The sequence below is a fragment of the Chironomus tepperi genome, unplaced genomic scaffold (genome assembly GCF_022539635.2).
Source record: "Chironomus tepperi strain 1889 unplaced genomic scaffold, CSIRO-AGI_Ctep_v1 contig_33, whole genome shotgun sequence".
NCBI lineage: Eukaryota > Metazoa > Arthropoda > Insecta > Diptera > Chironomidae > Chironomus > Chironomus tepperi.
Window position 1 is genome coordinate 1,224,000 of NW_027226155.1, and position 26,582 is coordinate 1,250,581.

General features: G+C 33.2%; 3 protein-coding genes across 3 annotated transcripts; 1 reads left to right on the forward strand and 2 right to left on the reverse strand.

The window, feature by feature from the left end:
* Positions 1 to 6,658: 6,658 nt before the first annotated feature.
* On the reverse strand, positions 6,659 to 9,570 carry Syngr (synaptogyrin). Its single transcript, XM_070645196.1, has 4 exons — positions 9,429 to 9,570; positions 9,233 to 9,282; positions 6,996 to 9,056; positions 6,659 to 6,958 (listed from the first exon to the last, which is right to left on the reverse strand). The coding sequence occupies exons 1-3, from the start codon at positions 9,496 to 9,498 to the stop codon at positions 8,478 to 8,480; spliced, it is 699 nt and encodes a 232-aa protein (XP_070501297.1). The 5' UTR covers positions 9,499 to 9,570; the 3' UTR covers positions 6,659 to 6,958; positions 6,996 to 8,477.
* Positions 9,571 to 15,141: 5,571 nt separating this feature from the next.
* Positions 15,142 to 20,695, reverse strand: Helz (Helicase with zinc finger). Its single transcript, XM_070645185.1, has 5 exons — positions 20,245 to 20,695; positions 19,567 to 20,175; positions 18,999 to 19,507; positions 18,479 to 18,939; positions 15,142 to 18,412 (listed from the first exon to the last, which is right to left on the reverse strand). The coding sequence occupies exons 1-5, from the start codon at positions 20,489 to 20,491 to the stop codon at positions 15,352 to 15,354; spliced, it is 4,887 nt and encodes a 1,628-aa protein (XP_070501286.1). The 5' UTR covers positions 20,492 to 20,695; the 3' UTR covers positions 15,142 to 15,351.
* Positions 20,696 to 20,868: 173 nt separating this feature from the next.
* fliI (FLII actin remodeling protein) lies at positions 20,869 to 26,282 on the forward strand. The gene is made up of 6 exons (XM_070646347.1): positions 20,869 to 21,040; positions 21,101 to 21,447; positions 22,284 to 22,846; positions 22,908 to 25,412; positions 25,828 to 25,958; positions 26,027 to 26,282. The coding sequence occupies exons 1-6, from the start codon at positions 20,975 to 20,977 to the stop codon at positions 26,156 to 26,158; spliced, it is 3,744 nt and encodes a 1,247-aa protein (XP_070502448.1). The 5' UTR covers positions 20,869 to 20,974; the 3' UTR covers positions 26,159 to 26,282.
* The last annotated feature ends 300 nt before the right edge of the window (positions 26,283 to 26,582 follow it).

Here is a 26,582-nt window from a genome sequence, read left to right on the forward strand (position 1 = left end):
ATTCAAATGGATGAATGATATCAATTGAGAAAATTCGAACTATTTTATAGAAACCACCGAAATACTCAAAAACTATCCACTCCGTTCCAGTTACTATATAAATCGCCAAAATTACTCCCATACCACATTTCATTCAAGGATTGATGAATCATGCTTTAAGCATACGTAAATAATAAACACATTACATTCACTACCAATAAGCACCACAACAAGTTGCTATTTCTGCCGATTTCGTCCTCTCCTGTCTTCTCCCGTATTCTCTCAATCCTCTTCTCTCCTCAGCATCCCCTCCCTCTAAAAGCGTTACGTAATTAGTGAACGACCCCCTACATAACAATCGCCTCGTGCTTATGTCAATCAGGTGTAAAGAAGAAATAAAGATAAATTCATATGAGCAATTATTATGAAATTAATAATGATTTGCAAGAAAAATTCCTTTTTATTGCAATGGCTTGTTGCTATACATTCGCACCTGAAATTATTATTTGAAGTCGTAAGGTCTTTTTTGCTGAAAAGTAAATCTTGTACATATTAATTTAGTCCTCTTATGTTGTAATTTTGTTCGTATTATTCGATCTTAAGTGGATTTGAAATCAATTTTGCAGCTTGAACTGAGATTAAAATCAAAACGGAATTGAAGGAATTTCAATGGAATTTAGTGAAATGTTTTCAATTCAATTATAACGGAAATTGAGGTTTTGAATTATTTGTGTCAAATTTTTTCTGCATCATTTGACGCAAAAAAGTCTTTGAAAAAATTAATTGCAAATCAAATTTACCAAAAAAAAGTTTTAATCAAATTCCTCAGCTATTATTAAAGATTCTTCTTGACCGAAACTGAATGTTAAGCAAGACAGCAAGTCATTGAATACATGACAAAGGAGTTCAGGTGAATAATCTTTTGAATATATATAAAAGAAATGCAAAATAAAACTTTCAGCATGCAATTTTTATAAAATGATACAATTTAAAGCTTTGATTGACTTGATTGTCACTTAATATTAAAAAATGTTTTCTTTTATCTCAATATTTAACCGATCAAATGTCAATTAACTTTAGTAACCTCATTAATCGATTATGAAATCTTTAATGCTTCCATTTTTGCACTGCTGACACAGTAAATGAAGCGAAAATTATTCAAATTTACAAGAATTGTTGAGCAGTAAATTCCCAGTTATTTATAAAAGGAATGAAATTTTCACGCAGTTTAATATTTTAAAACAGATTAAGGTCTTACAAAATACATTTTATAAACAATTAATTGACCATTGATTGTTTGCCTGCATATGTCTGTTTAATAGTTTCACGCAATTTATATTATTTAATAAAGTGATCAATGAAATAAATTAACGTGCTTGCCATTTCAACGATCAACGCATCTTATGGCAAGTTGCTCTAAATTTTGTTCCTTACTTACCATTCTTACCATTGCCCTTTCTTTACATTCATTATCTTGTAAATTATTTATACCACATTTTTTTTTTGTAAACTAAAGTTCAAGGCACGAAATTGATTGCCAAGTGTCTGTCGTTTACACGATGCGAGGTGATTTATTTAATGAAAATACGGACTAAGAACATTTCTTGTTATGAGGGAGTTTATTGATACAGAATGTAACAATGTTGAAGACAAGGTATGGACAATCTATTCATTAAATGCAAATTGACCTTCATCAGGTTGGTATAATCTAAGTGAATATTATGGATATTTATTGCAATAATGTGGTCATTTCCCGTTGAATTTCATTTTAATGATAATAATTTGTAATAGTCTGAGAACGCATATGGATCGTTCATTCATGACGTCCAACATTTAAGGAAGCTTCCAAAAGAGTATAAATCAGGCAATCGATCAAATATCTGGCATCAGATCAGTGTAATTCTGGCATGATATCGGATTTAAAATGAATATGGAACCATTTAGAGTCACACAAGCTTGGGGCAGATTGAGATCAATTAACCGACTTGGGCTATTCGGACTTTTACTGCTATTAAGCTGACTTCATATGAACAAATTAGAAACAAATCATTGAGATCTAGAGCTGCGCTAATTCGTTTCGCTCTTAATGATTGTTTAACGAATGAGGGTGAGTCAGACATCTGTACTCAGTAGATCTAGAGTGTAAAGTGGGATCAGAACCACTCCTTTGATGACATTACTGTCTGTAACCTATAAAGAGATTGTCTGTGAGACGCTTTTGCACTACATAAGATTGGAAAAAGGACAAGTGGAAAATTTCTCGTTCCGAGTCTCGAACCTAAGATCGCAAGGTAATTTTCCAATAATTAGAAACCGGATTCCTAATCCATTCCGCCACCGAGCCACCTCAAAATATTTAATGTAAAGACTAATCTATATCTACAAGTCTCAATTCCAGTACGACATCATTAATGAACAATCCCCCACAGAATATACCAGTAAATTTCTTTTAATATCCATATCAAGCAACATAATACAGCAGTAAACCGTTTCAATCACAAATTGTTACCTACAACTCGGGATTTCATATTCTTACCACAATTTATTTATTTATTTATTGATATTTAAATTACTTATAAACTATCAAAGCACCACCCGCAAAGCATAACGAATTTTTTATAGACTCTCACATATTATTCATCATTTTCAGCATCTTGTCGATGTTGTTTTGATAGAAAAACATCTGCAATTAAGGCTTTAAAGAAAATTATATCCATAATAAATAATCGAATGCAGAAGAAATTGATCAGATATTGCCAATGGGATATTCTGAGGTAGAAAAGGACATGACTAAATTCCAGAGCCTATCCCAGTCGCAAGAATATTAATCAAAAATATGTTTTCATTCTCGACAAACATGAGAATGTGTCTTACATGGACAACCTTAATGAATATGATATCTTAAGCAGTAATTCATGGATGGAAACGACACGTGGTATTTTAAATCACATTGGATTCAACTTGGTGGGTGCATGAAATTGAGAATGGAGGGATTAAATTTGCGGTATCGAATGCGTTATGCTTTGGAGTCTTGTTTGTCAATTAGTGTAAGACGGTTGGAAGTTTTAGGAAAGTAATAGTTTCATTTGGGGGCTGTTCAGATGTTAGGTAACGTGAGATATCGAATTTCTAGTCACTAACTAGTCACTCGTCCATATGCAACGCTCTATCGTAGTAAAATCTTAATCCCCTTGCATCAGTGTTACGCAATAAGTCAACGACCCCTTGACATGATTAAGAGAATTTAAAGCTAAAAGTCTAAGGAAATAAAACCCAAAAAAAGTTAAATCCATTAATTGCCATAAATTTCGCAGAACTTAATTTTATAAAGATGCTAATTGCCCAAAACTTTAATTAAATTCATAAAAGTTAGTAGCCACATCAAGCCATAAACACAAAGAACCTTCGCACCACATTTCGACCTTGACAACAAAAGCAGCGAAAAAAAATGTTTTCGTAAATCCCAAAGCATCTGACTAATGCCTCACAACGTGAAAACTGGAGAAAGAGAAAAAAAGCAGCAATCTGCATATTTCTGCTACACTTAATGGATTTATTGTTCACTTTAATTAATAACAGCCGTAGACTATAATGAAGTGCTAATAAGGCCAACCTGTGGATGTAAGTCACAAATCGCGGTGCTTTGAGCATTAATTTTTTTCGTAGGTAATTGCCATGCCTTTTGACCTTACATAAACTTTTAATGAACCTTTCTTCTTTTTTTGGTGATGCATAATTTTTTTGCAGAGTGATTATTACTTTCTAAATTAGGGATTTGCAGTTGCTTAGTTTTTGTGCTTTATACATTCGACTTGTTGAGTCTAAATAGATGTAATTTCGAACAGCATGATTATTGGAATTTCATTTTTCACGATTGAGGCAGAGCATCCTCAAACCTTGTCGTCAACATGACATTTATGCGATATACTACCTACTTCATAATGCTGTTTGGGAGTCAAATGATAAGCATTGCTTCTAATAGATAAGGACTATGAGGAAAGTACATGACCTCTTACTTCAAATGCATCATGCATCATTTATCTCAAGTACAGTTATATTATAAGCATGTTTTCTGCATTATATGAAAAATTTTGTATACAGTTATAGTTCTAATGAGAAGTTTGTATGCATCTATCGGCTGTTCACACCAAGTAAAGGCGTTTAATTATTATGATTATTATTTAGCAGTGTTGTTCAAACTGGGTGCTGCCGAAATATTTTTCAAAATGACATGAACCGTATACCGTGTGTGGTTTCAATCAAGACCTTGATTAAAGCCTTAAAAGGCTTACCATGGTGTGCCAAAAAAGTTTGGACAACACTGGGATAGAAAAAGAAGGTTTAAGTGTGCTTTCTGCCACGCCTTACAACAAGCAATGATAGCTCAGTGATAGGTGCATGTGATTAGAAAACGCATGACGTGGGTTCGAATCCCATTCATTTTATGTTTTGGGAAAGGATACTTTTCTTCTCTTGAACCTTAGAAATTCCAAGCAGTTGTTTAAAAAACTTTTATTTTTGCTAGGACTTCTCGAATACTCAATTTTGACAAATTCTTAAGATCGAGACCCAGACCAGAACCGAGTCATTAAAAGGAATATCGAGAACCATTAGTTTTTGGGTGATGTAACTATTTAACAACCCCCTCAGTAATACCGGAGTTGTTGGTTTCAGGAACAGAAGGCACTTCCAATTCAAGCCTTTAATGGCCACTTCCCCAATTCCCCTTAATTCCAAAGAAAATCCAAATTTTTTAATTTTTCTCCAACAATTTTTATTTATTTTTTATTCATATTTCATTTTTATTAAATTTAATGTACACAGACTTCTACTTATTTATTTACTTATTAATTTAATTTATGCTTTATGAGTTTTTTTCTTCTATTATATTTTGAGTTCCAAGTTTTGTTTTCCTTCATCTATCCACATCGTGTTCAAACAAGCTGAGTTTAAGGATATTTCATTGTTGTTTGTTTTTAGATATGAATCCCGAGCAGCAGAATGGAATGAAACGGGTTTTTCACGGTGGCGTCATGGCCACATTGAGTCTTACTGTTGATAAAACAACGCAAAGATGCAGAGTTCTAAAACAGGCATCTGACATAGGCGAAAACCGTACAATTTCTTAATAATTTGTATTGTTTTTCTTACAAAACCATACAAATTACCAAGAAATTGTACGGTTTTTGTCTGTGACAGGTGCCTGTTCTAACAAAACCATACAAATTACCAAGAAATTGTACGGTTTTTGTCTGTGACGGGTGCTTGTTTTGCAACTCTGCAACGGTGGCCCAACGACCACACTGTGCTGCTCGGGAATAAATTTTGCTTTGTTCTGTTTCTATTGATTAATGACTTTTGACATTATTCCATGTCGTGGTTTAATGTCAACTAGCTAAAAATTATATTCGAGAAAATTTTGTAGCTAGCTATCACTGCACTATGGACAAAGAATTTATTATTATTGTGTGACATGAATTAATGAAATATTTTGCTTATTTTTTTGGTGGGCATTCATTGTCTATCATTCAGATACTGTAAAATGTTTGTGATTGAGATTTTTTGAATGAGGAGGGTCTTGAAGTGATTGGATTAAGCCCAAATTCGGTTAAATTCTCAAGGTTTATAAGTTCATTTGACATGATTTTATGGAAGATAAAGTTGCAAAAAAGTGAGTAGTTTGTAAAGTTCTTGGTGAACTTTTTTTGAGGTTATTTTCAAAAATTCCTGTTTTTAAATAATATCCAACCCTCAAAATTTCAATCAACCCCAATCAAAATTGAGTGTATTTAATATTTCATTATTTTGTATTTTTTTCTCAAAATTCGTAATAAATTTTTCATATTTTTCTTTAAGTAGATTTTTCGTCCATTCCAATGAGTTTTTGAAAAGCCTTAAAATATAATTCAATTAATGTATATAATATTATCATTTGTGTATGTCAAATTTGTGGTTTATCTTCATCTTACTTGTCTTTATTATTCCGTCATCTTAAAATCAAAAAAATTGTCATTTTTTTTTATCATAAGGAGGCAAACCTCAATATTCTTGTTTGTTCCTGTTAAATATTTTAATTTCTTCTTTTTTTCTATTAGAAAATTTGATAAATATTTTTTAATTATTATCAATTTTTATTACGATCCTTTTAGCATTTTACAAAGGGTTTAATGACTGATAACCTTGATTAATACGACTTTTCAAAATCACAAGCCACTCAACCCCAGGCAAAAAATTTTGTTATTTTTGCACAAAAATGCTAAACAGGAGAATTTTGTTGTTTATCAAACTTAATTAATCACTAAAGAATGTAATAATAATAGCCGAGTGACAGAAATGAAGAAAACTAAGGGTTTGCTAAAGCTCTTTTATTGACAACAAAATGGAAGTCAACATCATGTGACATCCACGTAGCTGCTATGCTGCATTCATGTGGTGGTCATGTTGCATTTAACGTTTACCATGTTGTATCCATATGGTTGTCGTGATACATTCATGTACTTGTCATGATGCATCTTCGAAGCTGCCATATTGCATTCGTGAGGCTGCAATTTTGCATCTATGTAGCCGCCAATTTGCAACATCGGGGTTGCATTGTTGGATTCTTGTGATTGCCATGTTGCATTTATGTGGTTGCAATGTTGTATTCATGTGACTGCGATGTTGCATTCATGTGGTTGAATTATTGCATCCATGTGGCTAGATCTTATGAGTTTAATGTTACGTCTATGTAGTTGCTGAGATGCATCCATGTGGTTGTCATGTTGCATCTATATAGTTGCCATTTTGTATACATGTGGTTAAGATTTTATATTCATGTAAATGCCATGTTGCATCCATGTCGTTGCCATGAGACTGCTAATTTGCATCCACGTAGCTGCCATGTTGCACTCATGTTGCTGCAATTTTTCGTTTACGTAGCTGCTATTTTGCTTCTAATTTATGGCTTTTCACATGGAGGCGGCTTCAGTTTGATGTCAATCTATGTAAATGCAAAATGCCAGTAATAAGAATTCCACATGAAGTTGATTTCTATTTAGTATCAATAAAAGAGCTTTAGCGGAGCCTTAAAGCCTTCTTCATTTGTGTCGCTCGGGATATTCAAATTATTTTCACCTAATTTATTCGAAAGAATCTTTTTTCATAATTATATCTAATTTTTATAGTCCAAAACTCGAATTTAAAGAGTCACGAAAGAAGGGTGTGAGAATCAACGAAACGATATGTCATAAATAAATTGCAGACACGAGATAAAATTAATATCGCATAGAGATTATGTATTATCATTTGTCATACATCAACTACTTACTGTCTTGCTTTTCTTTTTTACTTTTTTTCTTGTTTCTTGCCTTTTTGCATTACACATTTATACTTAATACTGTTTTTTTTTGTGTTATTTATTTCCATATAAAACAATTCCGCCGTCCAAAAGCTTTACTTAAATTTATTATGTTTTTTCATCTCTTCTTTGACTGAATTTTCCATTTTAGGGATCAGTATTGGGATTATTTGGATTGAGTATTAAGAACTTTTTGAGTTTGTGCATTAGATACTTAGTTGGATAAAGCTCTTTGAACTTCTCATGAATGCTTAACTCGTCAATGCTTTTGGGTCTTCTTTTTATCATCGTTCTAATGCAGTGGTGGACAACCTTTTGTTTTTCGCGGTCCTCCTGATGGAAAGCCTCGACTGAAACCATATATGACATACGGTTCATGTTGGCAGTTCCAAAAATTAAGATAAAACTGTGTATCGCAGCACAAAGGTTGCCCACAACTGTTCTAATGAATTCATTTGATGATTGATTAATATTTTTTCATAGAAAATTAATTTTAGTGCATTCGCCATTTTGAATGTTCATTCAAGTCCAAATATTATAATTCCATAATGTCTAAGTTCATATGAACTTGATATTCTGTCTCTTGCCAGTCTACAGTTTCATCCTAATTGCTTAATCAATATCTAATTAGCATTTTTGTTGAGTTATTTGAATTTTTCTCTTCGAAGTGACGAAAATCCGCCATTTTTATACTTTAATACCAAGTTTAAATTCAAAATGACCGTTGGATGTTTAGAATGTCAACAATTTAATCCCAATTCATCACACTAAAATGGAAAATTGCACGTCCGCCACTTAATAAAACATTTCGAAAGTATCTTGCATATCATGTTTCATTCCTCGTCCTTTTTAGTATGTATATAATATTATATGCAACAAAATTTTGTAGTAAATATCCTTCAAATGTTATTTTGATCTGTTGTGGTGTTATTTAATTTTATTTTCATAGATATTTGATGCTAAAGATGCTTCTCATTTTGTCTTTAACTATATATATTTTTAATTCACTTATTAGAATACTTGTTGTTTCTCAATGATTTAATTATGTATATATTTTTATGTATTCGAACACACAAACGGTATTAGGTTTTGAGAACTTATGTCTGTTAGTTTATCAATGTGCAATACTTTAATGAACAACACTTTTGTTTTATTATTAATTTTAATATGTTGGTGCTTGGAAGTTTTGTTGTCCTCCCATTTGTGGCTGTGAGAATGGTGGCTCTTGATATTGCTCATTATCATTTGCATCAGGATATGATGAATATCCACCTTGATTCATTCCATCACTTTCGTACGTTGATTGGAATGGAATTTCTTGTACACCAGATTTATATCTTAAGAATGCATAATAAGCACAAACAGCCCAAGTGAATATTGAGAGGAATGAGAAGAGGATTGCACATGTGACATTGCCTGATCCAACGCCATTTGGTGGATTTTCTGATTTACTCCATTGTGAACTAATGTAGCAAAATCCTACGAAAAACATGAATGCCCAGAATGCTGAAAATGCCATATCAATAATGACATAATGTTTTCGTGATTTTGCTGATGACATTTGATCAAAAAGATATTCGCCAGCAATAAATCCCATAGCAGCAAAGAATCCAATTAATCCAATCCATACAGCATAACTACAAACACTTCCATTCTTATTAATTATACAAATGTCCTTGTTATTGTCATCTTTCATCCATCCGTTACTTGTAATTGATCCAAAGACAATTAACGAGAAGATCTGCAAAGAAGCATGAGGGTATGTACAATATGATTACACAACATTCAAGCATTCAAGTGACACTTGATGAAAAAATATCGATTTTTCTTCAGTGTGTATATACATCTATATATTTTATGTATGTGACCAACCCGTGAATATTAAGAAATTTTCTTAATAATTCTAATGACACTTACCCAACAAACAGCTCGTACAATAACTGGAGGACGTTGAATAAATGTCAAAGCTTAAAAGATTCAAGGAAATAAGAGATTTAAATTTTTATTGACAATGAATCAACATTCAGATTCACTTTTTATTGACTTTTCATTTCATTCGAATCGATTGAGTGAAAAAAAGAATGTTTAAAATAATCTAGAATTAAGTTCTTACGATCAAATCTCTGTCCTGCCATTGATCCTCCATAGAAATTTCCTTGAATTCCTCCCGTCGCGAAATCCATAATTTAAGAAATTTAACTTTTTTTTTACTTTAAAATTCACAAAAAACAACCTTTTTTCGTTCTGAATATTTTGATGTAGAATGAAACTTTAAAAACAAAAATGGATTTTTTCTGTCAATTCCAATGAATTTTCCATAGCATTTGTCTCTCATTTTCAACTGGAAAATTGCTCTCTGCTTGATGAGTTTGAAGCATGCGCAAATTTTGCTTTTTATTTTGGCGCGCGTATCGAGGAATTTCTTGATGATACACATGGAATTTCTATAAGAATGTTTCGTATATTTAAATGGGGAAAATCTGTGTATCAAAATGTGCTCATGTGATTTCGTGTGGACTAAATTGCGTCATCAATGAGATACATTGTTATTGTGGATTAATGTAAATATTTTGAAAACTAGTAATGAAGCGGATTTCGCTATTAACATCATTTCACATAGTAGGCATGTAGGTTGAAATAATCAGCAAAAGAAGGATTTTGTCAGTCACTTCCTCAGCAAGTCACCTTCAGTCTCAATTATTGAAATACAGTAATTTGTCATAATTTTATGTATGAGTCGAAGTGGCTCGGTGGCGGAATGGTTTCGTACTTTGGTACCTAATTATTGTGATACCGACCAAGCAGTCATGGGTTCGAGACTCGGTAGGAGAAACTATTAGCCTGTCCTTTTTCGAACCAAATCCAGAGAAAATGCGGCACACTTACTTATTTACTTACTTCGCTGGTTATTCAGATCAGTTGTGATCAAAGACCTCCCTCAGGAGTCGCCTGAAGCCTGCTCTATCGCTTTTTTCCACTTGCCAATTTTCGATACCAAGTGCCTTAATAGGCCAAATACCTTAATAGGCTAAAGACAAAGAGCTGATAATAGCGACAAAGGAGTGATGCTGATGGCACTATAAAACTGTAGGTCCACTAAGTGCAGAGGTACGGCACACGCTCACTCGTTAAACAATAATTAGCTGCGAAACGTTCTAGCGCAGCTTTGGATCTCATAATCCTGAATATTTACTTGCAGATCTCGAAGCCTGCTCATTTTGAAAAATCGACTACTTCCACTCCATATAATACATAATATATCTTGTTACTAACTGTATATTGTTGCTAAGTGTCTTTTGAACCGCGTGTTAAAATTATTATAATACCTGTTTCAAAACTGACTAAGATTATTACGCTGGATTTGAGATTGAGATGTTGATTTCCAAAAAAACGTGAATCTCAATTTTTAATTGTCAAAGTAAATTTTTGTGTTCCTTTAACCTTCCTGTTATCGCTGAATACAATGTATTAGAGACAAAATATGTAGTTCAACAACCTGAAATATACACGATTTAAGAGTAAATTTTATGTAATCTAAGGTTAAATATTATGTTTAAAATTATGTTACTGACCTAGATATCATTTGGTCATACATACATATTTTGCATTGTCTTATAAAAGGTGTGTCTCAACGACTTTATCAGAAAACGTCAAAATTGATTAATTTTTTGAAAATGTTGATGTTGAGGTAGTAACCTGGGTGACATAAGGCTCTATTTTGAAGTTACATGGAGTTCGTAGTTCATTTGAAATTCGATTGGACAGCTTTGTGTCGCTCGGAATGATAGCCTTTACTGACACATGAATTGCTTAAAAAATGCAATGTTAACAATTTTTTGCGATGTGAATAACTGATATTCTTAATTCGATTTTTTAAACATATAGCTGTGAAATTGAAAGTTGAATGAAGAATGAAATTGAAATAATCAGAAACGTCAGTTGATCAAAATGACTTTTTACTACCAAGTACCTGAAAATATTAAGAACCAAGCAACAATTCTCTAAATGGCTGATTAGCTACAGTAGTATACAATACTACAAGGAGTGTACTACAAGAAGTATACTATAAATAGTTTACTATAAATAGTTTACTATAAGTAGCATATCATATGTAGTTCATAATTAGTAGTATACTATAAGTAGTATACTATAAGTAGTAAACTATGAGGAGTATACTACAAATAAAACTGTTAGAAGTATACTATTTGAAGTATACTATAAGTAGTACACCAAAGGGAGTATACTCTGTAATCAGCTAATCATCCATATAAAACCTAAATCTAGCTAATGAAATATAAAAAACAAATTTTTGTCATATACGTGTTACACAGATTTTAGATTTTTATTTTTTATGCTTTCTAGTAATGTTTTTGTTTTTATCTTCATCATTCAGTTTTTTTGTATATAAAAAATAACTATTAAGAAAACTGCTTTTTGTGTGTGTGTGAATCTATGTGTTAATTTTTTTTTTCTTTACATCTTCGGGGTGCGATGAATGCATTAATTATATGGGTTTATTTGAAATATTAATATAACATTTAAAATAATGCATTACATCACACTATATATAATTTTTTTCATTTTTTTTCTTCTTTTTTTGTCAGAGGGGGTATTAATTTTTTTCATTTTAATTTTTTTTTTATCTTTTTCTTTAATTTTAAAATAAACAAATCTCTCCAAGACTCTTTTAGAATGCTTAAAATTAACCATCAGCTGATTATGATGTGTGTCAGTTTGAGTTTTTAATCTGCTCAATTTTAATGCGTCAAGAAATGCTTTTTTGTGTTATTTAAGACAGTGGTGGGCAACATCTGTATCGCAACACACTAGTGTCACATCAGTTTCGCATTCGTGCTGCGGCACACCAGTGTCGCACTAGTGTTGTCGCTAGTGTCACACTAGAGTGATCGCTAGTGTCGCACTAGAGTGATCGCTAGTGTCACACTGTTGTGGTTGCTAAAGTCGCACTAGTGTGGTCGCTAGTGTCACACTCGTGTGGTCGCTTGTGTAGCTCTAGTGTCACGACCCAATAGTGTGCATCCTAAAATTCTTGGAAATGCTATGAACCGTATCAGTCCACGTTTACCACTAAGGTGTGCCGCAACAAATAAAAGGTTGCGCACCACTGTTTTAAGCAATAATGAGCATGAAAATTGCAGAAATTAATATCATCCTGCTGTGATATTATTTCAAAAAACAAAAAATTCAACTTTAAATTTTTCACGAGCTTATGTCATGTGAATGATTGAACAATGAGAGTTATAAGATTGAACTCTCAATCGAGTGTCGAGTCAGTAATTTAAAATTCAAAATATTTCGATAGTGTCCTTTGGAATCAAGTCACGAAAACATTTTTGGTCATTGACAGGGGTTGATTGCAATCTCTTGCTAAAGTTTCTTCCTTTTTTCGATTCATTTGTGGCTTTCTCTATGAATTTGGCATTCAAAAAGATTTCTAATGTCGATTTGAATGCAATTATTTCACACAAATATGCACGTTCAGGTGTGCATGTACATTTGATTTGGCAAAAATGAATTTTTAGTATTTTTGTTAGTCAGCAAAATTTCAAATTCGACACAGATACAATCCAAATATTTTTAGAGTTGGAATTTGACTATTTATGTCAGATTTGTGTATTTGTCCATAGCAAATAATTCAGTAGTTTTCAAACTTTGATCCACGACATACTATTGTGTCGCAACACAATTTCAGGTGTATCGCGACATAATTTCAGGTGTATCGCGACATGATCTCAAGTGTGTCGTGACATGACCTCAAGAGTGTCGTGAAACGATCTCAGGTGTATCTTGATACGATCTTAAGTGTGTCATGCCACGATCTTAAGTGTGTCATGCCACGATCTTAAGTATGTCATGATACAGTCTCATGCGTGTAGTGACACGATCTTTAGTGTATCGTGACACGATCTCGAGTAAGTCGTGGAACGATCTCAAGTGTATTGTGATACGATCTCAAGTGTTTCGTGACACGATCTTAGATGTGTCGTGACACGTTATTAAATGTTTCGTTACATGATCTTTAGTGTGTCTCAAATTGATTGACAATACACTGATCATGAAGTATTGAATGGACAACAATTTGAAATTTGAACTCGCCAAAAAGTTGATACTTTAATTAAAATTTTTGCTGATCTAGTGTCATTGCATACTGAATTTTGAATGTCAGGTCTACAGTAGCAAAGTGGAACCTTGTGTCTATGTAATCAAATCTATCAATTGGAAGACAAGGCCTTTTTGGCCATGTAACAACTAAAGATTTGATATTTCCAACCTTTTTGATTAATTATTCTCAACAAGAAACCGTCCAAAAGCTTTCAATCATTTTAAGAACTCAATTTGCATCGATTTATCTATTGTATAAAGAATAAAGTCAAAGTTCATAATAAAATGCCTCCCAACAACTTCTGTTATTGATTTCTAGTAGCGATGTTTTGCTTATTCAATTTATACTTGTCAGAAGTCAAATGAAATTAACCTCAGGTCACATCAGCAATTTGTTTTACTAAATTTTCTATTAAAATAAATGTGCAGCTTGCTACAACTTTCTTGTGAGATTGAAAATGGGAAAAATAGGAGTTAATTGGCTATGCACATCACAAAAGTAGTTGTTGTGGATATTGATCCGAATAACATAAGTCGGATAATCGATCCAAAATCTGACAGTAGGCTGACGTGTGTCTGGCCATGGTGGAACTGAATTTGGCACCAAGTCAGAATCATGTCGGCCAATTGGTGCTATTCGGAAGAGACTTATGTAAGGATTACATAGTCACACGTAAGTCAAACAATAGATAGATACAGACCATCTGATCAACCATCCATCACAATCAAGAGATGGTTACAAAAGAAAAGAATCTCATGTTACTAAATTTTTTATATCCTCAATCACATAGTTAATTATTTTCATATATTTATCATCATTAATAAAATATTAAACAGTTATAATTGGCATCACTCGAAAAATTTACTTTCATTCCAATTTGAAATGTGAAATTTGTTAACTTCCGCGTGTAACAGGGAAGACACCTTTTTTCAATTCATTTCATCCAACTTATCTTATCATCTTTTCTGTTGAGTTGATGCCATTCCATTCTTTTCCTACATCATATTATAATTATATTTAACTTTAATTCTTTTCATGTTTTTCTTTTTGTATTTTTTTCAGAGAATTTTTTTAAATTTTTTTTTTTAATTTTTTTTTCATACTTTTTTTTGCTACTAAATTTAGACTAATGATTAAATTAGGTAATTAATTATTAATTATTTTTAATTAGTTATGCAAAGTGAATTTGATTTATATCCATTATAATAATAATCATAATTATAATAATAAAAAAATTTATTTTTTTAAAAAAAAAGTTTCCCATTTGTAAAATTTTAAAAATTTTCGTCCGGGAGTTAATTAAAGAAAGAATTTAAGCTTGGTTGGGAATTGTATGAAGTTGATGAAAACCTATTGAAAATCGTATTGGAAGTGTGTTGCAATGTGTTGAAGAATTGTCACTTGGGATTTTGTATAGTTCCGAATTTTCCAGTTTTTTAGGATGTCTGAGAGTTTGATAGATCAGTGTTGAGCAACATGTGTATCGCGACACATTGGTGTGACATGAACACGAATGCAACATTTCGATGATACAATAATGTGTCATGAACCCTACTCGGTGTGTAGTTTCGATTTACTCTTACCACCGAGGTATGCCGTGGAAAACAAATGGTTGCCCACTCCTGTGCTGGATGCAAAGGTGTCAGTTTCGGTACATCAACATCTCAGCCACTCAGGATCATCATAGTATGCCAAACTAACCAAAGACAGTTCACAATTCATTCACTAATGCTTCACTATTAAGTCACATTCCATTGTTCATCCTTCTGCTCCTCAAGACAGCATCTCCGACTCAATCTCAACACAAACTTCATTAACATTTTATATCAACAACTTCACCATCAACTCAAAACAAGATTCCCAACCTTTATAATCATTGTTTATAAAATCATTTAAAATTTATTTTTTTTTATCATTTTGAAGTATTTTTTGACGCACGCATGTAAAGCGGAACAGATCGTTGAGGACTCTGACCATTACCATCGTCCAGATCAATTGATTTTGCCGGAATATTAAATATATCGATGCCATTAAGGATGTTACGATCAACAAAATTACTTGGTGCTGATGCTGATGATGTTGATGGCTGTTGGAACAGTGAGCCTAAAATTCCGACATTTGGATTTTGTTTCATCTCAACCTCCTTTGTTACCAGCAATGTCTCATATGATGCCTTTTGATTCTGATTTTGGACAGAATTCATAAAAATTGTATCAATCTCTTCCGACTGGAACATTTTGTTGTTTGTCACGTCATTTACGAAACCTGATGAATTTGGAATCTTTAAAAAGTTGTCATATTTTGCTTCGTTTGCTTTTAATGCCTGTAGATCCATTAAATGCAAATAATTTTTTGAAGGATCATCAACACCATTTAATTGCATTGATTCAATAGCATTTACTGTCTTCATATTACTCATCATATTATTATTATTGGTGTTGTTTGCATTTGCCATTTGTGGCACTTGACGTAATAATTCGACAAATCGTCCTGCTTCCTCAAGTCCATACAGTTCCGATAATTTTGTAAACCAATTGTATTGAAATTCTCTCGATTTATTATACATGTCAAAAACGGACATATTAGGCGGCAATAAATGCGAATAACTTGCATATGAACCTGACAATCCTTTATTAAATGCCTGCTGTGGTGTCTGTTGTTGAAGTCCCGATGCATTCTTTTCAGGAAAGTGAACATTTTGTAGGAATTGAACTTCCTTGTCAGTTTTCTTTAAATTCTCCAACAAATCAGGATGTAGGATCATCTCATTCAATGTCATTTTCGATGTGCTGTTTGTCAACATGTTAAAGTCAACATTACCATGATTTCCATTAAAACTGTTCATATCATTTATTGGATTTTGAGAATATTTTGGAAGATTTGTCGAGGCAGCAGCTGATGCATATGAATTCATATTCATATTATGAATTTGTGGTGTTTGTGGTTGTTGTTGTTGTTGTTGCTGTTGTTGAGGAGGCTGTTGATAATGAGGTGGAAATATTTGATTAGGATGTTGGGGAATTTGAGGCGTAGGCCGTATTTGAGATGGATGTGGTGGTCCAAGAGGAGGTCTTACTTGATGTGGTGACTGTTGTGATAACATTGGTGGTTTCATCTGCCATGGTGCTTGTGATGGCTTCTCAACTATTCCACCGACCGGTTGTTGTGGTTGTTGGAACATTGGACTCGCTGATGAATTCCACATATTGTTTGTATTCATATGATAATTAGGCATCATTGATGGTGGACCCATTGTATTCGGTTGATTAAAATTTTGATTGTAACTTGGAAATGGAACTGTACTGTTATATGGTGAGAATTGTGAATTGTTTGGAGGATGCATTGGAAATGATGGACTTCCGAATGGTCTTATCGTTTGATTCATCATATTATTGTTGTTAAATTGTGGTGCAGCAGCGGTTGCAACAGCTGCAGCGGCAGCAGCAGCAGATTGTGATGATGTTTGAGGTGGTGGGAAATGATTCATCATCATGTTATGTTGCTGTGACGGTATATGTGATGAATGAAAAGATGGATGTGGAGGCATTTGCGATTGTTGTGGATGATGAAAATTCATTGGATGAGATTGAATTTGTGGTGGATGTAATGGCATCATATTACCAAATTTTCTCGGATTCATAACCATCATCTGATCTCTCAGATAGCTTTCAGACTGTAATGCTCTTGGTATGAATTCAGGTGCTAATGGATTGAGTACGTATGTCTTTCGCATCTCTAATCCATCAAGTTGAGATTTTAACATTGTCCATGTTATACCAAACAGACTCTTATTTTGATGACAAATTTCAATAAATCTCTCCCATACCTTACGACATCGACCTACACTACATAAAGCCACAGGATCACCAACAACTGACACGAGTGATTGAGCTCTCGTAATCGCTGTATTTAATAATTTTGAATTTGACAAAAATCCATAATCAATATCCTCTGATTTATTAGAGCATGTCTTTCTTGTTCTTACTGTCGATAGAAAAACAGCACGAAATTGTTTACCTTGAACGTTTAAGACACGTTCAACTGAAATGCCTGCAAGACGTTTCTTTCTTAATTCCGATCGAATTCTAAAAACTTGATCTGCATATGGTGTCATGATTCCAATACTTTGATCATTAAATTTTCCCCATGCTGCTGGCCATTTCCTCTTTAATTCACATACACGATCAACAATTTCATAAACTTCCGAATTATTATAAAATGCCGTAGAATTTTTATCTTGTACATCCTCACCTCGACTTGTGAAAAATGTTAATGGATAAAATTTCTCGTGACGAGGCTGTTTACCCGAGGCAATTAATTTCTGATCATAAAATAATTCAGATGTGAACTTTATAATTGCCTCATGAGCACGATAATTTTCACAAAGTAGAATTTTCGTTGGAAATGTTGTCGGATAGTGCTCATATAGACGTTCAAGTAATGATATATGAAGTTTACGTTCGCGTGCAAAATTTGAGAATATTTCCGGTGACATTTGCATATGATCTCCAGCCAATACGATTCTTGTATTTGTGTCAGCTAATGCAATTGGTGTTATTGCTTCACATTCAAGCGCTTGAGCTGCTTCGTCCAATAATATATGTGTAAAATATCCCTTTTTTAAATTTAATGATGCCAATTCCATTGATGTTGATAAAGTTACAACAACAATTTTATGTGAATAAACATCCTCGACTGTGGGCTTTTTAAATACTCTCGCATTTCCTTTCATTTCTATTAGACAGTATTTTTGTACAACGGGATTAACAGTTGCTACCCAACGTTTATGATAGTAAATTCTCAGCGGTTTTGCATCCTCTAATCCGCTCTCAACCCATGGATGTAAATATTCACGAATGTATAAATCAGCAGCTGAATTACTATGCGTACAAATAAGAATCCTTGCTTCACTTTGTGATAATAATTGTTTAATTATCTGTGCCAATGTGTATGTCTTTCCAGTTCCGTAAGGTCTGTAAATGTAGATTTTTCAATATTAGAACTAAAATAATCAATCAATAATGTATATATGTACATACCCAATTAGCAAGATAGGTGGTAGTGGCTTATTGATTGGTGATGTTATTGTTACAACTGCTTCTTTTTGTTTCGAGTTTAATTTTTGATCCAGTGTTGAATCCCATTGTCTCTTTGGATTCCAATGGATATCTGGATCAATGTTTGTATCAGGAAATAGAATTTTATAATTTGTTATTTTATCAATAGCCAAATGCCATTCACAATACGTCAATCGATTTGGTTGGAATTGTATGTCAACTTTTATAACATCATCATTCTTTAATCCTATTGTTTTTACAGTGTCAGCCGATAATTTTAAATAAATGACATTTTTGCTCTTATCCTCAATCAATGCTTCGTATACTTCGGGCTTTACATCTGACTTATTTGACGATTGTGTCTTTGTAAAAAACAGCGAATTACAGTTGTTTAATATTAAATATCCAGGTGGTGTATCTTCCGATATATTTTGTGAAAGTTCCTGTAAATTATTAACATTATTAACTGATAAATCACGATTAAGGATTAATTATGACTTACCAAAACTCCAAAGAGTTCACCAGAATGTGAATATTTTGCTGTCGATGTTGCCATTCCATTCGGTGCCAATATAAAGTTGTTTGTTATTTTCAAATTTGTCGTTAGATTAAATTTCGCAATTAAATCAAATCGTGCCATTTCCTCAATATAAAGAAGCGTATGCATCCATTGCTGATAATTATGCTCCGATAATCTACCATTAATTGTACTCTGAGATAGTACAAATGTATCAGCTTGAGGACATGGATATTTATCTAAAAGTTCCAATTCCTTTTCACTATCATAAGCTTGCGCTGAGTGATAAATATTGAATGTTTGTGCAGGCGATTTATAAGGAACTAGATTACTATTTGATGAATTCCATCTCGTTCTCGTCACAGTTAAAATGTCATTCTTAATTTCTTGAATTTTATCATATTCCTCAAGTGGAACAACATCAATACAAAAATGTCTTACAAGTATAGTGTCTATTCCAAAGAATTCAAAGCATACGGCTTGACGAAAGGTACCTAGAATGGATATTCATTGATTGATGAAAATTCCTACTGTTATTATGTCTTAAACTCACCATAAATGTCCGTAGAAAAACCTATCTTAACTCTATGTGAAACGACTGTCTCATTATCAGTATCTAAATCTTTTGTTACATCAACATTTAAGGGAAATGTCCACTCTTGATCCGTTGTCATATTCTTATTAGTTTCAGCTTGATTACATTGTTTGCTGGGATGCATTGGAAATACATGTTTAATAGCAAAATGAGTTCGATGCTCATCTTGTAAAAGTGCCACAGCTTTTAATAATTTTGATGTTTTCAGTACAAAAATCCATTCACGTTTACATGTTTTTGAACTTACAGTAAGATTTAATTCATTTGAACATGTCACTTCAATTCCATCAATTTTCTCCTTCATTATCTTTTCAGGATTTGTTGATTGATGAAGTCGTTCCAGTAACTCCTCCGTATAACTCTTACCGTATTGTAATTTGATTGAATTTTCATGCTGAGTTTTACGATAGTCAAAACGATCCTTCCATTCTTGTAATTCATCTGGACTGTGGGCATGTACACAGTTTAAGCCGAAATTACAGATGCCATTTTCGATAAAATTTTGACATAATACGTATGTTTCCGATGTAAAGCCTCTAGGAGGTGGTCGAAATTTCCAACATCGATCTGAAATTAGGAATTAAGGAATGGAATTAACAAAAAACGTATCAGTTATTGCTGCGTATAAAAACTTACCTTCGTCTGATGTATTGCTCTTCTCCTGAGAATTTTTTGCATTTTTATCACCAGATTCATTGGAAACTTTTGTTGTATTGATATTATTTGAATCCATTGCTGACTTATCATTCGTAAATGCTTTAGATTGAATATTTCTGGATTTTTGATTTTTTTGATGATTAAAATTCTTATTATTGAAGTTATTTTCGTTTGTATTTGATTTGTTCTTCTTATTTGCATCGCTATTGTTTAAATTCGACGCCATTTACTACATAAATCATACGATTCTATAGTAAATTTACTTAATTTGTTAAACTGAAGAACAGATTGCAAATCAAAATTTTTTTTTGCGAATTTATGAGAAATTTTTATTTTTATCGAAAACTTCATTTAGGCTTTCATGTAACTAACTATATGATCGTTTTATCAATTTTTTTCATGTTCTCCTGTAAAATATCTTATTTGTTTATACCACACTAAAAATATATTAAATTACATTACATTTTTTTAAAAAAAAAATTTTCTTTTCACGAAAAATATTTTGGTTCTGTTCAGAAATCTTTTAGTATTTTTAGAGTACGTCTAACAATGTCCAACAAAACTTTTAGTCGTTTTTTGAATCAAAATAAAAAATTTCTAAGCTTACTCAATTTTGTAAAAAAAAATTTCTTTCAAATATTGCAAAATTTAAATTTTAATAAAATTATCGTCCTTTTTTAGTAAGTTTTAGGTCCCAAATTTAACAAAAATGGCACAAACGACAGGAGTTTTACCGTTTGTAAGGACAATTGACTTCTCACGTAATGATTTTAGTGTAAGTTTTCATGAAAATTTATTCGAGAAATTTTAGAAACTTAAAGTTTCCCTTTTTTAGAATGATCTTCCTCAAAATTTGAAACTTTTGTCTGGACTACAACATTTGAAACTTGACAAAACAAATCTAAATGAAATACCTGACGAACTCGGCAAATTGACAAAATTAGAAAACATTTCCATGAAAAATAATCAACTACAGAACTTATATGGAGAAATTTCATCACTTAACAACCTGAGGTCATTGAATATTCGCAATAATAATATCAAAACATCTGGTGTACCAAATGAATTATTTAATCTTTTTGAGTTAACAACATTGGATTTATCACATAACAAATTAAAGGAAATACCAGAAGGATTAGATCGAGCCAAAGGATTATTGGTTCTCAACTTGAGTCATAATCTGTAAGTGTCAGTTATGTTTCTTGGAATATTTCGTATTGAATTGATATCGGAAGGGTTCTTCACAAATGACGTCCATAATTAAATATTATGTATCCTATGAAACCATGATAATTATGTAAAAATTCAAATGATTGCTGCTATGTTCTGGATCCTTGTTTTCTTAATTCGCTGGCAGGATCGATCAGTTGTGATCTATGGCTTAGTATGTCCTCCTTAATTCAATTTATAATGCCAATTTCAAGACTATCTCTTTGAACAACTTCTCTTCAAATTGTTGGTCCTCCTAAATGTCACTTATTGAACTTTCATGACTGCTCAACAGGTACTCCAAAATTTCTTGAATAGAAGGCGGGGTGGGGTTTGTTAAATTTAAGGAGGAGGGTAAAATTTATTCACGAGAGGCTCTAAAATTTGACGATTTTTGCAGGCTAAATGGGATTTACCCCTCTCCCCTCCTTATCCTGAATACGCCCCTGTAGCTCAAATAAGAAGTTTTTAGTGAATGACCTAATAACCAAATTGTTCTCTATTGATCGTCTAAAAGACTGATATTTTTAGACCTAAACATGCTATGTGTTTATCTAGATCAGCAACTTTCCCAAAGGCATACATTTGTCAAATCATTTTATGCCCCAAAGCTTCCACTAATCCGGTTAAATAACACAAGTCGGTTGATCGATTCAAAATTCTAAACCAAATCAGCAACAGGTCGGCGTGATTCAGAATCCGGGACCAAATCAGAGTCATGCCGGTCTAGTGTCGTATTTTTGATCAATTAATCCACTTGTACTTTACAGGAAATCTACATGATTAATAACAATCTTATTTTCTTCCAGGCTCTGTGTCGTACCTAATGGACTCTTCGTAAATTTAACAGACCTTCTCTTCCTCGACCTATCGAATAACTTCCTTGAAACTTTACCGCCACAAACACGAAGACTTACAAATTTACAGACACTTATCCTTAATAACAATCCATTAGAGCTGTTTCAACTAAGACAGCTACCATCACTTCAAAACCTTGAAGTCCTACAAATGAGAAATACACAACGAAATTTGTTAAACTTTCCAACATCCTTAGACAATTTAAGTAATCTTGTTGAACTTGACATTTCTGAAAATAATTTACCCAAAATTCCTGAAGTTGTCTTTAATCTTATCAATTTGAAACGATTTAACGTCAGTGAGAATGAGATTAAGGAGATTTCACCAAAAATTGAGGCACTACAAAAGTTAGAAACATTAAATTTGTCACGCAACGAATTAACCGCACTTCCAAATACTTTATGTAAGCTTACTAAGTTGAGGAAACTTTATGTCAATGAGAATAGTTTGAATTTTGATGGAATTCCAAGTGGAATTGGAAAGTTGGTGTCACTTGAGATATTCTCGGCAGCTTGTAAGTCATTCTAATTAGAATCTTTATGGATATCCATTTCTAACTCAATTTCTATTTCCAGGTAATCAGCTAGAAATGATTCCTGAATCATTATTCCGTTGTGGCAATTTAAAGAAATTGAATTTAAGCTTCAATCAGCTTATCACACTTCCAGACACAATTTATTTGTTAGGTGACATGGACATGCTGGATTTAAGAAATAATCCAGACTTAATTATGCCAGCTAAGCCAATTGAAATGCAAAAAGGCGATGGAGTTGAATTTTACAATATTGACTTCTCTCTACAGAACCAGCTACGACTTGCTGGTGCACAAATACCTCCATCTGTTGCAGCTTCATCCACGCCAAATCCAAAGGATGCAATTGCTAGAAAAATGCGTCTTAGACGATCACGTGCTAATGGTGATCAAGATTCAGCTAAAATTTTAAAAGGTATGAAGGATATAGCACAGGAAAAGTGCAATAATGAGAATGGTGATAATGCAATGGTTCAAAGTCTACAGCCTAAAAAATGGGAAGAGACACTTGAAAAGCCACCATTAAATTATTCAGAATTTTTCGAAAATGACGACGGTCATGTTGAAGGCTTGACAATTTGGGAAATTGAAAATTTCCTACCCAATAAAATTGATGAAGTTACTCACGGAAAGTTCTACGAAGGTGACTGCTACATCATTTTAAAGACATTTATACAAGACAATCAGCTCTCTTGGGAAATTTATTTCTGGATTGGATCAAATACATCGCTTGATAAAAAGGCATGTGCAGCTATTCATGCTGTTAATTTAAGAAACTATCTTGGTGCACGTTGTCGTACAATTCGAGAGGAACAAGGCGATGAATCAGACGAATTTTTAGCATTATTCGATAATGACATCGTGTACATTGAAGGTGAACATACTGGAACTGGTTTTTTCAGTATCGAAAGTTCAGTCTTTATTACACGATTATATGTCATTCATAATGACGAGACAACATTACATCTTGAACCAGTTAAAATTGATTATTCATCATTGGATATTCATAATGTCTATCTTCTTGATTCCGGACTTAAATTGTTCTTATGGTTTGGCAAGAAGGCTAAAAATACCGTAAAATCAAAAGCGCGATTAATGACAGAGAAAATTAACAAGAATGAGAGGAAGAACAAAGCCGATATAATGATGGAGACGCAAGGTCAAGAAAGTGCTGATTTCCTAGCACTTCTAAACATTACAGATCCAGATGAGAAGCCAGAAATTAAAACGGTTCCAGACGAATGGATACGAGAGAATCCACGATTATATATAATTCAATTGGGTTTGGGATACTTGGAGATGCCTCAAGTCACATTACCGCAACAGAAATTAGTACATACACTATTGAATAGTAAGAATGTATATTTATTGGACTGTGGAGCGGACTTGTTTGTGTGGTTTGGTAAGAAATCGACTCGATTAGTACGTGCAGCTGCTGTTAAATTGAGTACAGAACTATTTAATATGATTAAACGTCCACCATTCTCGACAATCACGAGAGTCCAAGAAGGAACTGAAACACAAATTTTCAAATCCAAATTTGTTGGATGGGATGAAGTTATTGCTGTTGATTTTACAAGAACAGCACAAAGTGTTCAACGCACAGGAGCTGATTTAGCTAAATGGGCTAAAACACAAGAGACAAAAGCTGATCTTGCAGCATTGTTCATGCCAAGACAACCTTCCATGACAGCACTTGAAGCACAACAATTGGCTGAAGATTGGAACTACGATTTAGATGCAATGGAAAATTTCGTACTAGAAGGAAAGAAGTTCATTCGATTACCCGAAGAGGAACTTGGTATATTTTATTCTGCTGAATGTTATGTATTCCTGTGTCGCTATTGCATACCTGTTGATGACGATGAGGTTGATGGTGCTGAAAATGCCCAAGAGAATCCTCAAATTCCCGAAGACGAGATTCAATGTGTTGTTTACTTCTGGCAAGGACGCGACGCTGGAAACATGGGCTGGCTCACGTTTACATTTACATTACAGAAAAAGTTCAAGGCAATGTTCGGTGAGACCTTGGAGGTCGTACGCATCCATCAACAACAAGAGAATTTGAAATTCATGAGTCATTTTAAGGGCAAATTCATCATCAAGTCAGGAAAGCGATTAGACAAAAAGAAGTCTAAGGAAACAAAACTTCCAGTTGAATTCTATCATCTCCGACAAAATGGCAGTTCCTTATGCACAAGACTCATCCAAGTCAGACCAGATGCAACGTTCCTTAATTCAGCATTCTGCTATATCCTCGTTGTGCCATTTGAAACCGAAGACGATTCTGAATCTGGAATTATTTATGTTTGGATCGGTTCCAAGACAACAGCAGAGGAAGCAAAATTGATTCAAGAAATTGCTGAGACAAAATTCAATAATCCATGGTACAGTTATCAAGTAATCAATGAGGGTGAAGAGCCACAGAACTTCTTCTGGGTCGGATTGAATGGAAAGAAGCCTTATGACACTGATGCTGAATTTATGAACTTTACACGTCTGTTTAGATGTTCTAATGAGAAAGGATATTTCACTGTTGCTGAAAAATGTAAGTAGATTTAGAAGAGTTTGTCATTAGGGTCTAAAACAGTGGTGGGCAACCTTTCTTGTGCCATGGCACACTCGGTGGTAAGTCTCGGCTGAAACCGCACATGACATACGATTCATGGCATTTCTACAATTTCTTGGCGATACACTAGTGTGGCACGGCACACAGGTGACCCATACAGATGGCCCTATGTATAGGTTTCCCACCACTGGACTAGAATAACAGAAGAAATTTTTTTATGGCATTTGAGATTTTTGATTCATTAAACCCTGTAAATAAAGGATATTGACCTCAATCTATGAATGGCTATGACCCCTTGACCCCCATTACCCCTAAACTTGACTTAAATTTCTTATATTACTTTAAGATCCCTAAAAATAATCTCAAAATTCATAATTCAACTCTCAAAATCCAGGTTCCGATTTCTGCCAAGATGATTTAGCAGACGATGACATTATGTTGCTGGACAATGGCGAACAAATCTTCTTATGGCTGGGATCGCGATGCAGTGAAGTGGAAATTAAACTTGCATACAAATCGGCACAGGTGAGAATTAAAACTTCATTTATGCATCCGCAAATCATTTAAATAAACATGACTTTTTCAATTTACAGGTTTACATTCAGCACATGAGAATAAAGCAGCCCGAACGTACTCGAAAACTCTTCCTTACCCTTAAAAATAAAGAATCCCGTCGATTCACAAAGTGCTTTCACGGATGGTCAAATCATATCCAACACATGTAACTTTTTTTTTAATTATATTAATTTATTAATTTAATATTTATTTACACACTAGTAGCTTGTCACTTTTTTTCATCTTTTTTTTTGTATTCAATTGCGATAACAATAAAAATAATAAAAACATTAACATTTTGTTTAAAATCGTAAGGACAAAAGGAGTTTCGAACATTCTAAAATGTTATAATATTTTTCCAGCTTAGCTATGACTAAGTATTGAGACAGTGATGGGAAACCTATGTTGTGATGCGGCATATCTTAAGGTATCTAACAGGCAAAGTGACTGCTTTCAGACAGAGCAAAACAGTCACTTGTCACAGACAAAAACCGTACAAATTCTTAATTTTTTGTATGGTTTTTCTTACAAAACCATGCAAATTACCAAGAAATTGTACGGTTTTGCAATAATTTGTACGGTTTTGTAAGAAAA

Bases quoted from the DNA above. Each gene is read 5' to 3' on its own strand.
- fliI (XM_070646347.1), top strand. From the start codon at position 20,975: ATGGCACAAACGACAGGAGTTTTACCGTTTGTAAGGACAATTGACTTC. The intron at 21,448-22,283 runs GTAAGTGTCAGT...ATTTTCTTCCAG, and splicing joins CTCAACTTGAGTCATAATCT to GCTCTGTGTCGTACCTAATG. The intron at 22,847-22,907 runs GTAAGTCATTCT...TTCTATTTCCAG, and splicing joins TGAGATATTCTCGGCAGCTT to GTAATCAGCTAGAAATGATT.
- Helz (XM_070645185.1), bottom strand. From the start codon at position 20,491: ATGGCGTCGAATTTAAACAATAGCGATGCAAATAAGAAGAACAAATCA. The intron at 19,508-19,566 runs GTGAGTTTAAGA...TATCCATTCTAG, and splicing joins TTTTTCTACGGACATTTATG to GTACCTTTCGTCAAGCCGTA. The intron at 18,413-18,478 runs GTATGTACATAT...CTACATTTACAG, and splicing joins CCACCTATCTTGCTAATTGG to ACCTTACGGAACTGGAAAGA.
- Syngr (XM_070645196.1), bottom strand. From the start codon at position 9,498: ATGGATTTCGCGACGGGAGGAATTCAAGGAAATTTCTATGGAGGATCA. The intron at 9,283-9,428 runs GTAAGAACTTAA...GAATCTTTTAAG, and splicing joins GGCAGGACAGAGATTTGATC to CTTTGACATTTATTCAACGT. The intron at 9,057-9,232 runs GTAAGTGTCATT...GCTTCTTTGCAG, and splicing joins TTGTACGAGCTGTTTGTTGG to ATCTTCTCGTTAATTGTCTT.